This window comes from Salvelinus namaycush, chromosome 8 (assembly GCF_016432855.1).
Source record: "Salvelinus namaycush isolate Seneca chromosome 8, SaNama_1.0, whole genome shotgun sequence".
Taxonomy (NCBI): Eukaryota; Metazoa; Chordata; class Actinopteri; order Salmoniformes; family Salmonidae; genus Salvelinus; species Salvelinus namaycush.
The window spans coordinates 58530567-58545447 of NC_052314.1; the positions used below are offsets into that span (position 1 = coordinate 58530567).

The 14881-nt window shown below is 42.6% G+C and overlaps 2 protein-coding genes across 2 annotated transcripts in view; both read right to left on the reverse strand.

Annotated features, from left to right (window-relative positions):
• LOC120053005 overlaps positions 1-14881 on the reverse strand; it is a 53149-nt gene that overhangs the window by 21543 nt on the left and 16725 nt on the right. The gene's annotated exons all lie outside the window — the stretch shown is intronic.
• Positions 3522-14230, reverse strand: LOC120052922. Its single transcript, XM_039000157.1, has 7 exons — positions 13747-14230; positions 8064-8194; positions 7711-7887; positions 5737-5889; positions 5386-5497; positions 5106-5233; positions 3522-4664 (listed from the first exon to the last, which is right to left on the reverse strand). The coding sequence occupies exons 1-7, from the start codon at positions 14027-14029 to the stop codon at positions 3792-3794; spliced, it is 1857 nt and encodes a 618-aa protein (XP_038856085.1). The 5' UTR covers positions 14030-14230; the 3' UTR covers positions 3522-3791.

The window sequence follows — 14881 nt, forward strand, 5'->3', positions numbered from 1 at the left end:
AAGCCGAGCAATTCCATGGAACAACTAAATTATCTTGCCACAGACCTCAGGCCTTATAGGTTTCCACCTTCAGATAACACACATGGTCACTCCCCTCTATGTTGATGATTAACACCCCTTGGCCTCTCGCCACCATTATCTTTCTGTCTCAATTTCTCATAGAACTACACAATGACTCTCCCCAAGCCTGTAATGGCACAGACATTCATATACAATACAACTACATGCCCTAAAGCCAGTCACAGGACCAGGCAATGACTTCCCTCAGGCCTACAACAGCACAGGCATACATACAGGTGAAGTCGTATTTTTACATACACTTAGGTTGGAGTCATTAAAACTAAATTTTCAACCACTCCATGCATTTCTTGTTAACAAACTAGAGATTTGGCAAGTTGGTAGGACATCTACTTTGTGCATGACACAAGTCATTTTTCCAACAATTGTTGACAGAGATTATTTCACTTATAATTCACTGTATCACAATTCCAGTGGGACAGAAGTTTACATACACTAAGTTGACGGTGCCTTTAAACAGCTTGGAAGATTCCAGAAAATGATGTCATGGCTTTAGAAGTTTCTGATTGGCTAATTGACATCATTTGAGTCAATTGGAGGTGTACCTGTGGATGTATTTCAAGACCTACCTTCAAACTCAGTGCCTCTTTGCTTGACATCATGGGGAAATCAAAAGAAATCAGCCAAGACCTCAGAAAGAAAATTGGGGAACCTCCAGAAGTCTGGTTCATCCTTTGGGAGCAATTTCCAAACGCCTGAAGGTACCACGTTCATCTGTACAAACATTAGTATGCAAGTATAAACACCATGGGACCACGCAGCCGTCATACCGCTCAGGAAGGGGAGGTGTTCTGTCTCCTAGAGATGAACGTACCTTGGTGTGAAAAGTGCAAATCAATCCCAGATCAACAGCAAAGGACCTTGTGAAGATGCTGGTGGAAACAGGTACAAAAGTATCTATATCCACAGTAAAACGAGTCCTATATCGACATAACCTGAAAGGCCGCTCAGCAAGGAAGAAGCCACTGCTCCAAAACCGCCATAAAAAAGCCAGACTACGGTTTGCAACTGCACATGGGGACAAAGATTGTACTTTTTGTAGAAATGTCCTCTGGTCTGATGAAACGAAAATAGAACTGTTTGGCTATAATGACCATTGTTACGTTTGGAGGAAAAATTGGGAGACTAGCAAGCCGAAGAACACCATCCCATCCGTGAAGCACGGGTGTGGCAGCATCATGTTGTGGGGGTGCTTTGCTGCAGGAGGGACTGGTGCACTTCACAAAATAGATGGCTTCACGAGGAAGGAAAATTTTGTGGATATATTGAAGCAACATCTCAAGACATCAGTAAGGAAGTTAAAGCCTGGTCAGAAATGGGTCTTCCAAATGGACAATGACCCCAAGCATACTTCCAATGTCGTGGCAAAATGGCTTTAGGACAACAAAGTCAGGGTATTGGAGTGGCCATCACAAAGCCCTGACCTCAATCCTATAGAAAATTGTGGGCAGAACTAAAAAAGCGTTTACGAGCAAGGAGGCCTACAAACCTGACTCAGTTACACCAGCTTTGTCAGGAGGAATGGGCCAAAATTCACCCAACTTATTGTGGGAAGATTGTGGAAGGCTACCCAAAATATTTAAAACAAGTTAAACAATTTAAAGGCAATGCTACCAAATACTAATTGAGTGTATGTAAACTTCTGACCCACTGGGAATGTGATGAAAGAAATCAAATCTGAAATAAATCACTCTACTATTATTCTGACATTTCACATTCTTAAAATAAAGTGGTGATCCTAACTGACCTAAGACAGGACATTTTTACTAGGATTAAATGTCAGGAATTGTGAAAAACTGAGTTTAAATGTATTTGGCTAAGATGTATGTAAACTTCCGACTTCAACTGTATATACTGTATTCTATTCTACTGTATCTTAGTCTATGCCCCTCTGACATTGCTCGTCCATGAGATTTATATATTCTTAATTCCATTCCTTTACTTAGACTTGGGTGTATTGTTTATATGTTGTGAAATTGTTAGATATTACTGCACTGTTGGAGCTAGAAACACAAGCATTTCGCTACACCCGCAATACCATCTGCTGAACACATGTATGTGACCAATAACATTTGATTTGATGAAGTCTCACAAACTCCCCTAAAGATAAGGATGTACATGTAAACAAATGAATAGCTGAGGGGAGCCTTTCTGAAAAAACTGTCCACATTTGATTTACAAAGTAACTGTCATATTTTATGCAACACTATTACACTAACCTCTATCACGATAACTTGCTGGGTTGAGGTTCCACTCCCCTCATCAACAGTGATTGGTTGGTCATCTCTGCATGTATTGTGTCCCACTGATTTCCCAAACTCCTGTGGCCTCCAATGAGATGTCCTTCACCTGAGTGATTGGGGTAAAAGAGGTGGTTAGGTTAACTACTGTCAATGCTCAACGGTATATTGTACACTATTGTAAGGTAACACTTCTCATCACTTCTTGATATACTATTTATTGATCGATGTATTACATTATTTTCAATTAGTAAATAATAGGAAATGCAGTAAATCAAGAATCTGGTTAGAAAATGATATTGTGTGTTTGTGCAAGATATCTAGTTAAGTAATCTGGTGAATTATTACATACAATCCAACTTTCCAAGACCCTTATGTGGTTAACAAATCTAAAGTCACACATGCACAGAGGGGAACGGGGCGACAGGCACCGCAGCCTCGGTCTTCTGCAAAATGTACCTTTTGCCATTCCTCTGTATCGGTCGAGGATCTTGACAGTACTGGGACAACTGGCGGGGCCGCGCTATCGTGCCACCTTCAGTTCCAGTAGCTGTAGTTTCCTCCGCAATGCCCTGTTTTCTTTCTTGCTTTGAGTTACAATGCCTTCGGAAAGTATTTTTCCACATTTTGTTACATTACAGCCTTATTCTAAAATGTGTTAAATAGGTTTTTTTCCTTCATCAATCCACACACACAATACCCCATAATAACAAAGCAAAAACAGGTTTTTAGAAACTATTGCTAATTTATTAAAAATATAAAACTGAAATATCACATTTACACAAGTATTCAGAGCCTTTACTCAGTACTTTGTTAAAGCACCTTTGGAAGCGATTACAGCCTTGAGTCTTCTTGGGTATAACGCTACAAACTTGGCACACCTGTATTTGGGGAGTTTCTCCAATTCATCTCTGCAGATCCTCTCAAGCTCTGTCAGGTTGCACAGCTATTTTCAGGTCTCTCCAGAAATGTTTGATCGGGTTCAAGTCCGGGCTCTGGCTGGGCCACTCAAGAACATTCAGACTTGTCCCAAAGCCACTCCTGCGTTGTCTTGGCTGTGTGCTTAGGGTCATTGTCCTGTTGGAAGATGAACCTTCACCCCACTCTGAGGTCCTGAGTGCTCTGGAGCAGGTTTTCATCAAGGATCTCTCTGTACTTTGCTCCGTTCATCTTTGCCTCGATCCTGACTAGTCTCCCAGTCCCTGCCAGGTGTCCTCCAGACGTGACGCTTGGCATTCAGGCCAGAGTTCAATCTTGGTTTCATCAGACCAGAGAATATTAAACTATACTTGTTCTAGCCTAGGTTTACTATCTCTCTAAAAACAGGTATTAACGCAAGCCTGTTTCAAATTAAAAGTTAAAGGGGTTAACGAGGGGTATGTGGTTAATTACCCTCTTATCCCTAGACACTTCACAAGATAACTATAATATGTCAGATAAAGACATCCCCTGTGTACATCTTAAGCCACACTGCTACGATTTCTCCCCATTGTGGACACTCCTATGTCTGATAAGGCTACTCAGGAAGGAGAAGCTCTTGTGACATAATTTGCACTTGAAGCTGTCTTTGGTGTGAACAGTCTGGTGCTGCTTCACATACCTTGCCTCAGCAAAGCGCTTCCCACACGTGGGGCAGGCATATGGCTTGTCGGCGTCCGTCCTAATGCTCGGCCTCCCACATTGTAACCCAATGACACCAGAGGAGGTAGAAGCAAGAGTTGTTGAGCTCCCTCCTTGACCTCTAGCCATTGTTTGGGTGTTGTTGGGATTGTGTGCTGTGTTATAGGCTAGGTACCTCTTATGGTGAACGCCCATCCTGACCCTGTCTGTATTGGTGGGGTAACCATGAGGTAGCTGAGGAAGGCTAGACCCAGGTCCAGACCTTCTATGAACCCAGTCACCAGGCATTGGACGAGGCCCTGAAGGAGAAGACCGACTTGCTGATAGACTACCACCAGGGGGGGCTCCCGTCACTCTCTGTGAAGGCTGAAGCCCAGGGTGACCTGATCTGTTCATCATGGATACTGTGGTGTTTGTATCATAGGAACAGGAGGGTCTATCTCTATCAGCCCCAGACTGCAGACTGGATCCCTGACTGGAGCCTCTGTCACTCTGATGACCACTAGGACTGAGGTTGTTCAGTCCTCCTGTCCACTGGTTGTGTTTTGTGTGGTGGTGGAGTCTCTGTCCCTCACGGTTGGGTCCTAGTTCCGACTCGGGAAGGAAGAGTGATGGCTCCAGATCCAGGGTTTTGATCCGGGGCCAGGGTTTGTGACCACCCACCTCAGAGGTCCAGTCTCTCCCGTCAGCAACACCAGATATCAGCAGGTCCTCATGGACTGCAGACTGTAAACACAAATTTAACAGAAAAGCATACAAGTTTATATAACAAAATGCTGTACACACAGAAACATGATATTATAAAATGTTAACCACAGTCAAGTACCTAACAATATGGAGCCATTGGAGTTTATTATGAAACAATGTCCATGTGTGTTGATTCAAGAATGAAATATGTTTTGGTTCAACTGAGATAAGGGAAACTCAGTCTCTGCAATAATACAAAAATAACCAAGTCAGTCTGCACAGCTACACATTCTCTCCCCCCCGCATACGGACACCTCCCTGTTCCTGCAGACCAAATCTACACATCACCCTGCTGTCAGCCAATCTGCTGTCATAGAGACTAGGTTCGGTTGTTGTTTTGTGTTCGACTGTATTTTTCTGGTTGTGATTAACAGTGTTGTTCCCCAGCCCAGAGTTGAGAACGCTGTCCCATCCACTGACCTCCACTATGTCGCCTCTGGTCCTGGCCTGCTCAGTAATGTTGTCCCCTGGGCCCTTGGCTGCACCCGTCTGGGTCTGGAAATCCAAGATGGCCACCCAGTCTCCTCTGTTAGCCTCCAGCCAACCACCTGCAGAAGGAGGTTAGAAGATAGACTTTACAAACGTGGCAGAGAAAACACTACATATGGATTTTTTGGGGGTCAATTACCTGGTCAAGTTAAGATGTGTGTTTTTGTATGCAAATATAAGTTGCTCTATGCTGTAATTATTTCCCCCTTACCTTGCTCCCCCATCTTTAGTCCACTCAGCAGGTCAATGCTCTCTGGTTCATCTTCTATTGTCTCCTCTTTGACCAGCAGCAGATCAGGCTTCCAATCCTCCATGTCTACTGACTGTAAGAGATACAGAGTGAGAGGATGTTGGATCAAGAAATCTGATATGAGCACGCTGCTATGAAGCATCTTCTGATTGGGCAATGAGGGATTGCTATGAATAATATGCAAACATGTTAGTTTTTGATTACTTTACACACTTTCATGGTTTGATAAGACAACAGCACTTCGACTCTGAGAGGCTTTGTGGATACGAGCTGACCTAATACCATTCAGACAGTAGTTCACAGTGGGCTCACCTCAGTGAGACTGTGTGTGGTCCTGTGCTGCTCAGCTGGTTCCTCTGTGGGTTCAGGAGGAGGTGTAGTCTGGTTGTCCTCCATGACCATGGTCCCCTCAGGGTTCCCCAGACCCTCCTCCTTCACCAGCAGCACCTCTGGACTCTCCTCCTCCTAGAAGAGACAGGTGGTACAGATTACAGACATACACTCCCTCAGGTACGTACACACAGATAAACACAATTTCAACATGGAGTGTTTACCCATCCCCACTACGTTTGAGTCCTATACTGTAGTTACAGAATGACTTCTTTGTTGTTAAACCCATCATGGTGGACATAAATGATGTTGGTAAATATGAGTCAGATAAGTCAAAAGTCATCATCAGACAAACTTAACTAACCTATTCTGAATTGTACAGTAAGTGTAACTCTTTTGTTCGTGTGTAAGTATATTTATATTTAAGTGTATATTGATTATAAAGCGCTGGTGGGTGTATGCAGAATAGGGTGAGATCAGATGTGATGTATACTAAAGGGAGTCTCAATGAAAGTCTTAGAATAAAAAGTCCCATTTTGTGTTTATTAAACAAACAAGTTTTAAGTACACCATATGAAAACCACATGTACACATCTCAACAACAAAATTGATAACTTGCATACATTTTCTCATTAAAAATGTATTGGAAAAACATTTTGTAGTTTAATAGAAGTAATGAAATAGACATTTGTGAACATCATATAGCCTACACAGTACAAACACAATATGTAACATACTTTTTAGGCCTATATATGCCTTTATATATATATATATATCACACAATGTCTGGATGCAATATTCTACCCAGGAATGTTCAACACTGAAATATGTTACTCTTGTTATTCCAAATGTATCTGTGGATCTTTTCTGCTGACAATTGTGAGAACGTACATTTGTCTTTAATGCAGGGTTTGATGTAAACGTCAGAAGCTATTGAGTGGAATGTTTTTTCTGCTGATGTATCCTGAGGTAGCTCCTCTCTGAAAACCTCTTCCCGCAGTGCGTACAGGCAAACGGCCTCTCTCGCGTATGGACCATATGGTGCCTCTTCAGCTGGTCCTGGCGGGAGAACCGCTTCTCACACTGGGGGCAGCTGTAGGGTTTTTCCCCTGAGTGGACCCTCTGGTGCCTTTTCAGGTCACCAGCCTGGGCGAAGCACACATGACACTGGGTACAGCTGTAGGGTTTCTCTCCAGTGTGGACCCTCTTGTGGATCTCCACCTTCTGCGGGCAGCTGAAGCCTTTGTTACAGAACATGCAGAGGAACCGTTTCTCTTTACTATTGCCTGATGTGGCTCCCCCTCCCTGAGCCTGGACTTTAGCACTGTCGTTTATGTTCAATACCTGATCGAAAAGGATGTGGCTGTGTGAATCGGAAAGTGCCATTGACGTGGACACTGGGTCGTGATACTTGAACGTGTGTACAAGGGAGTGGGTGGCGACATTTGGATTCGTCTCTAAGCTTTCCCTGTAATCTAAGAAATCTCTGCCCTGCGAGTGCCTGTCTCCTAGGTGACCTTTCCATGTGGAAGGACTGTCGCCCTCCAATTTCACAGTCACCTCATCTACGACTGAACCCTCACCTTTCTTATCTAGGCACCCTTCAGAGTATACACTACTACTGTACCGGTTCCATTCCCCTCTAGACAGATCAGTCTGTGTCTCTAAACCCAAGGATATGTTGCCAGGGTCCATCTCTGTATTGTAAGAACAAGACAGATCATCACCACCAGTGTCTAACGTGTCACCATCTCCACGGGAATGACCCATCCTCTGGTTCTGGTGAAATACCGGTAGGTACTCTGAGCCAGGAGCAGGAGGACAGCCCAGTCTCCACAGCCCCAGTCTCTCTGGGTCTGATCTGTGGTCAGATCCTGTGTGTAAAAGCCTGTGTGTTACAGTTAAAGTCTCGGTGTCTGTCTCTGACTTGAGGACGGCGTTCGGCGTTCCACTGACCTCCGTGATGCTGCGTATGGTCCTGGCCTGGGGCACGGCGGTGAGGTCCTCCGTGGCTATAGGGGGCGCCACTCCAGCCACTGCCTCAGTCTGGATGTCTCTGCTGTGCCGTGGGTCCTTCTCTCCTTTAGTCCTCTCCTGCTTGACCCCAGGACCTGCAGCCTCTGCATCCGCAGACTGACAAGAAGAGAGGAGGTTATTATCAGTACATGAGTTGAATTGGATAACAATGTGGTACTGAAGTCTCAAAGTCCCCTATGGCAAATAAATGAATAGCTGAGGGCAGCCTTTCTGAAATTAAAATGGGCCACATTTGATGAACTGTAATGTTGATGTAATACTATTACACAAACCTCTATCACGATAACATGCTGGGTTGAGGTTCCACTCCCCTCATCAACAGTGATTGGTTGGTCATCTCGCCATGTGTTGTGTCCCACTGGCTTCACAAAGCTCCTGTGACCTCCAGCGAGATGTCCTTCACCTGAGAGAGTGATTGGGGAAAAAGAGGTGGTTAGGTTAGGTACTGTCAATGCTCAATGCTATATTGTGCACATGACAATGTCTACAAGTGGCAAGGATGTCCCTTCTTATAACTTCTTGATATACTATTTATTGATTGATTGTGTTCCATGCATCACATTATTTTTTATTGAGTATGACAATAGTAAATTCATTAACTCAATAATCTGGTTAGAATATGATTTTGTGTCTTTGTGTTAGAATAATGTATTCTTAATTGACCTGCCTAGTAAATATTTTTTTTTGCAAAATAGCTAAGTAATCAGGGGAACTATTACATCAGGCCCGGCCCCAGGCATAAGTGACATAAGCAGTTGCTTAGGCGGCCATCCACTAGTGCCGCCCCCCCCCAAAAAAGTATAGAGTGCCTTGAGAAAGTATTGACATCCCTTGACTTTTCCCACATTAATTTGTGTTACAGCCTGAATTTAAAATGGACTAAATGTGGATCTTTGAAGGTCACTGGCCTACAAACAATACCCCATAATGTCAAAGTGGAATTATGTTTTTTTTTTTTTAAATAAAGAATACAAATTAAATAAAAAGTAATAAGTGTTCAAGCATAAATCAGTTCAGGAGTAAACATTTTCTTAACAAATCACAATACATTGCATGAACTCACTCTGTGTGCAATAATAGTGTTTAACATGATTTTTGAATGACTACCTCATCTCTGTACCCCACACATACAGATAATTGTAAGGTCTCAATCGAGCACACACCACTTTGCAATCTGGAGTAGAGGTCGACCGATTAATCGGAATGGCCGATTAATTAGGGCCGATTTCAAGTTTTCATAACAATCGGAAATGTTTATTTTTTTTTACACCTTTATTTAACTAGGCAAGTCAGTTAAGAACACGTTCTTATTTTCAATGACGGCCTAGGAACGGTGGGTTAACTGCCTTGTTCAGGGGCAGAACGACAGATTTTTACCTTGTCAGCTCGGGGATTCAATCTTGCAACCTTACAGTTAACTAGTCCAACACTCTAACCACCTGCCTCTCATTGCACTCCACGAGGAGCCTGCCTGTTACGCGAATGCAGTAAGAAGCCAAGGTAAGTTGCTAGCTAGCATTAAACTTATCTTATAAAAAACAATCAATCAATCATAATCACTAGTTAACTTCACATGGTTGATGATATTACTAGTTTATCTAGCGTGTCCTGCGTTGCATATAATCGATGCGGTGCGCATTCGCGGAAAAAGGACTGCCGTTGCTCCAACGTGTACCTAACCATAAATATCAATGCCTTTCTTAAAATCAATACACAGAAGTATATATTTTTAAACCTGCATATTTAGCTAAAAGAAATCCAGGTTAGCAGGCATTAACCAGGTGAAATTGTGTCACTTCTCTTGCGTTCATTGCACGCAGAGTCAGGGTATATGCAATAATAATAAACGTTTTGTTTTTTCGAAATGATAGTTTCCGGATTCGACCATATTAGTGACCAAAGGCTCGTATTTCTGTGTGTTATGTTATAATTAAGTCTATGATTTGATAGAGCAGTCTGACTGAGCGATGGTAGGCAGCAGCAGGCTCGTAAGCATTCATTCAAACAGCACTTTCGTGCGTTTTGCCAGCAGCTCTTCACTGTGTTTCAAGCATTGCGCTGTTTATGACTTCAAGCCTATCAACTCCCGAGATTAGGCTGGTGTAACCGATGTGAAATGGCTAGCTAGTTAGCGGGGTGCACGCTAATAGCGTTTCAAACGTCACTCGCTCTGAGACTTGGAGTAGTTGTTCCCCTTGCTCTGCATGGGTAACGCTGCTTCGAGGGTGGCTGTTGTCGATGTGTTCCTGGTTCGAACCCAGGTAGGAGCGAGGAGATGGACGGAAGCTATACTGTTACACTGGCAATACTAAAGTGCCTATAAGAACATCCAATAGTCAAAGGTATATGGAATACAAATGGTAGAGAGAGAAAAAGTTCTATAAATACTATAATAACTACAACCTAAAACCTCTTACCTTGGAATATTGAAGTCTCATGTTAAAAGGAACCACCAGCTTTCATATGCTCTCATGTTCTGAGCAAGGAACTTAAACGTTAGCTTTTTTACATGGCACATATTGCACTTTTACTTTCTTCTCCAACACTTTGTTTTTGCATTATTTAAACCAAATTGAACATGTTTCATTATTTATTTGAGGCTAAATTGTTTATTGATGTATTATATTAAGTTAAAATAAGTGTTAATTCAGTATTGTTGTAATTGTCATTATTACAAATAAAAATCGTCTGATTAATCGGTATCGGCTTTTTTTGGTCCTCCAATAATCGGCATCGGCGTTGAAAAGTCTTAAATCGGTCGACCTCTAATCTGGATGCAGTGCGCTTTTTGAAAACATTTTCTATGTACCCCATGGCAAAATGTGTAAAATTGCAGGATATTAACTCTAAAGTATTCTCGGCCTTAACTTTTGCGTAGGGCCCCCAAAAAGCTAGGGCCAGCCCGACCTGCCGGAAAACGTGTGGCGAGACAGCATTTGCCCCAGTACTTTTCAACACCTTCCAAGCAGCAGCAGCAACAAATGCGTTTACCAGACATATTCATTAGTTAATGTCATAGAAAATAAAGCAGACGTTTCTTATTGGACAAGCTTACATAGTACCTCCCCCAATTTCAGCCTATTTTCCTCCGTTTGTCTAGTGATGTGGTAGCCCCCATACTTGCTGTGACAGGTGGATTCACTTGTCAGTCACAGTGGTCTCCTAGCTACAGCCTACAGGCCATCATCAACCACGCCTCTCAACAACTAGTTTGGTTGCACCAGCACCTCGTCAAAGACAGTACAGTATGAAAATAGGCAGAAACTGTTTCTCCAATAGAAATCCCTGATCACGCTTGTAGGCGATGTCATTGCAACGTTGGCTAGCTTTACTCATACACAGAAACATGTCATCGGTTATAACGGTGGTCTCGCGGCGTCAAATCAAAGACACTACTTTGATCTAAAGTTGTTTTTGTTCTCTAATCGACTTCTCAAACCCCGGCCTGTTCTGTTTGGTCTGCTTCGCAAGGGTTACCGGAAGTCTCGCAATGTTGCGTCTCGGTTTAGAAACTGTGACCTTGTTGTTTGGCTGTCCTTGCTATCATGGATCATTGGAACGGCCCTACCCCAATTGAAGTTGAAAGTTAAAATGGTTAGGACTTAAGGGTAGGGATGTCCCAATGATTTCGGATAGCACTAACCATTGTTTGACTCGCAATTTGCCTCGGTCTTCGCTCACGTTCTGTGGGACCAGACTTTGTGGCTGTGTTATCTAGTGTACACAGTATTCTCCTGCCTGCCTCAAGAGAGAGCGAACACACATTTTCATGGAAAACAGTATGTGTTAATAAAAGCCGTTATAAAAGCAGTTTAGTCGTTGTCCAAAACTAGGTAGAACGATCCAATCTATAGCTATAGTAGACTAGCTAGATAACATTAGCTAGATATGTTTATGCAGCCAGCAGCTAACGTTAATATTGATTTTTAGAAGTGGGGGGGGCGCACTTTTAAAAAAATCCAGTCAGATACACTCCAAATCAAATTGCGCCGAATACAACAGGTGTAGACCTTACAGTGAAATGCTTACTTCCAAGCCCTTAACCAACAATAAAAATAACTGTTAAGTAAAACTATATACGTGGGGGTGTTTTTTAATATAAAAAATAATAATAGTTAAATAACAGTAGCAAGGCTATATACGGGGTACCGGTACAGAGTCAATGTGCGGGGGCACAGGTTAGTCGAGGTAACGTGTACATGTAGGTAGAGTTAAAGTGACTATGCATAGTCAATAAACAGAGAGTAGCAGCAGCATAACAGAAGGGAGGAGGGGGGGGGGTGACAACAATGCAAATAGTCTGGGTAGCCATTTGATTAGCTGTTCAGGAGTCTTATGGCTTGGGGGTAGAAGCTGTTAAGAAGCCTTTTGGACCTAGACTTGGCGCTCCAGTACCGCCTGGTATAGTGGTCCTGGATGGCAGGAAGCTTGGCCCCAGTGATGTACTGGGCCGTACATACTACCCTCTGTAGTGCCTTGCGGTCGGAGGCTGAGCAGTTGCCATACCAGGCAGTGATGCAACCAGTCAGGGTGCTCTCGATGGTGCAGCTGTAGAACTTTTTGAGGATCTGAGGACCCATGCCAAATCTTTTCAGTCTCCTGAGGGGGAATAGGCTTCGTTCCAGAATCATCCTACTCGACCGCTTGGAGGCGTCCGCATGGTCCTAAAGCACACCGTTGCCTTGTTTTGTATCACATTCCAATGATAAAACTGGGGGGGGGGGGGGGCAAAAATGCAATTTCAGAATGTGGAGGGGACATATCCCCCCGTCCCCTGTGAAAGTTGCGCCCCTGATTTAGACTCACTGAATACATGTGTTTGGCACAGGTAAAGAAGATGAAACAATCTACTGCTGCTACCCAAGGCTTAGGGATACTCAAATTCCTGAAAGGGTTAGTCAGCCAGTTTATTAGTCCAAAAAACTTTGTTGGCATATTATTTTATTTATTATTATGTTTCTGGAGCAAGTTTCCCTGTCTTAAAAGTAAAAAAACAAATTCCACCACAGAGCAGTCTACACAGACAATATGAACACATTTGTCCAACCATAACAGATGGATAGCTAATGCAGATAGAGAGAATTTATGGATTCTAGCACCACCATAACTTTCTTAAATACAGAGACAGGCAGCCATCAGGGCATCAGTCTTTTTTTTGTTCTGTTCCGACCAGCAAAATAAATTCCTGAACTGGTTCAAACCTATGAAAAGTACCCGATTATATAGTTCCTTTCTGTTCCTTTTTAAACCTATGAAATATAATTTCGTTATTTTCCGGTTTTCTGTTCTGTTCCCTGAACCGGTTCCAACTTACTGATATGAACTGGTAATGCAGGTTTGGTTAGAATAGAGTGCAATAGAATGAGTAATATTCAATAAAATATACTTAATGAAAAGGGGGGTATTATTTTCAATGAAACTTTAGGAAATAGTTGATTTAATGATTGAATATATGGATTTTACAGGCAATCAATTCCTACAGTGAGCGCCAGGAAACCAACTTCTGGTGGGATGGATGGAGACCAGGATAACACAAAGCTACTGGTTTTATGACTTACAAAAATTGTTACAAAGTCTGTGTATAGTGTTAAATGAAACCATGCCTTACATAAAGATAACATAATTAATAATTTCTGAAGAGCACTGTAAACAGACGAAGAAATAGGTTTTAAGACATTAAATTAAGACTTTCAAACCTGTCCTGAGTGTTTCCAATTCACATGACCTGACAAAAAATTCAAGCCCTATAGTCATAACATAGATGAAAAGGGAAGCTATCTATAACAATCTTTTGTCATAGCCTACGAAGAGGACACAGAGTTTTACCTGACCAGGAAAAACTCTAAAACAACCAAAGCGTATATTGCATACTATCCAAAACTGACCAAGTCACAATTCTGTGTAACATCTGAACACATGCCCAGAGGGGAACGGGACAACTTATGCAAAATGTACCTTTTGCCATTCCTCTGTATCGGTCGAGGATCTTGACACTACTGGGACGACTGGCAAGGACCCGCTCTCTAATGGTCCTCTCTGCGCGCTCCCGTGACACCTTCAGTTCCAGTAGCTGTAGTTTCCTCCGCAATCCCCTGTTTTCTTTCTGGCTTTGAGACATTTCCAAACGAAACACTGCATAGTCGTCGTCTACGAGTTTACATATCTCTGCCACGGCTGCATTCGCTAGCACCTCCATGACGGAGGCTATTTGAGTGTGAAAACCCATACAGTTATCCATTAGCGGCTACCTAGCTAGCATTACCTAGCTAAATAACATCTATCAACCAAGTCCTGTCTCCAACGCGAGTTAAAGACTACCTGGGGTAAGTATGTAATGCTGTGCAGTTAACTTAGTAATATGTTGAGTTCCAAGATGTTAATAAACGTCTAAATAACAATACAACCGCTAACGTGGAAATGGTTATTGGTCACTGTTTACTTCCGTTTACTACTACTTCTTTTTCGATGACGTTTAAGGGCGGTTGGCATCCAATAAATGTTGCATTACTGCCACCTACTAGACTGGAGTATAACTCCCTTATACTTTGCTTGAAAAAATGGTTTAATAATAATAATACAACAAATACACTACCATCTAACACTACACTCACAAAAAAAACTCCACTATTTAAATCTATTTAGTCCTATGTCAGGCCAACAGCCTGAAAGGATGGGACACCATCACTCAACACACCCTGTAACTCTTCTGATGTCAAGTCTCGCACACCCAAATACCTCTCTGCAGCTGCCACCACAACCTCAATTTTCTGCAACTTACGTTCCACCCCTGCAGTACAGTTGATAACCATTGCTATAAATGCCAAAAATCCAATCTTATTGAAACACATCACTTATTGGTTTATTCCTCTGTACTGGTACAGATCTACTACTCACACCACTCCCCTCAGGATCCCTCCCCCTTGACCCATCTTCCTCTACTTTCTTCACTGCCTCAGCATATGTGACTCCCCACCTGGATTCGGTCTTATGTAGCAAAATTTGAACTTCAGTTTTTTACATTGGATAAAAGTAGCGACTCAGAGCTACAAAATGGTATATCATACACAGCATTTTTGAGTAACAATGGGAA

What these genes read in the sequence shown, in the direction of transcription:
- LOC120052922 (XM_039000157.1), bottom strand. Translation starts at nt 14,029, where the DNA reads ATGGATAACTGTATGGGTTTTCACACTCAAATAGCCTCCGTCATGGAG. An exon ending in ATACAGAGGAATGGCAAAAG is followed by an intron (nt 8,195 to 13,746) that starts GTACATTTTGCA and finishes TCACTCTCTCAG; the next exon opens with GTGAAGGACATCTCGCTGGA. An exon ending in ACTAAAGATGGGGGAGCAAG is followed by an intron (nt 5,234 to 5,385) that starts GTAAGGGGGAAA and finishes CTCCTTCTGCAG; the next exon opens with GTGGTTGGCTGGAGGCTAAC.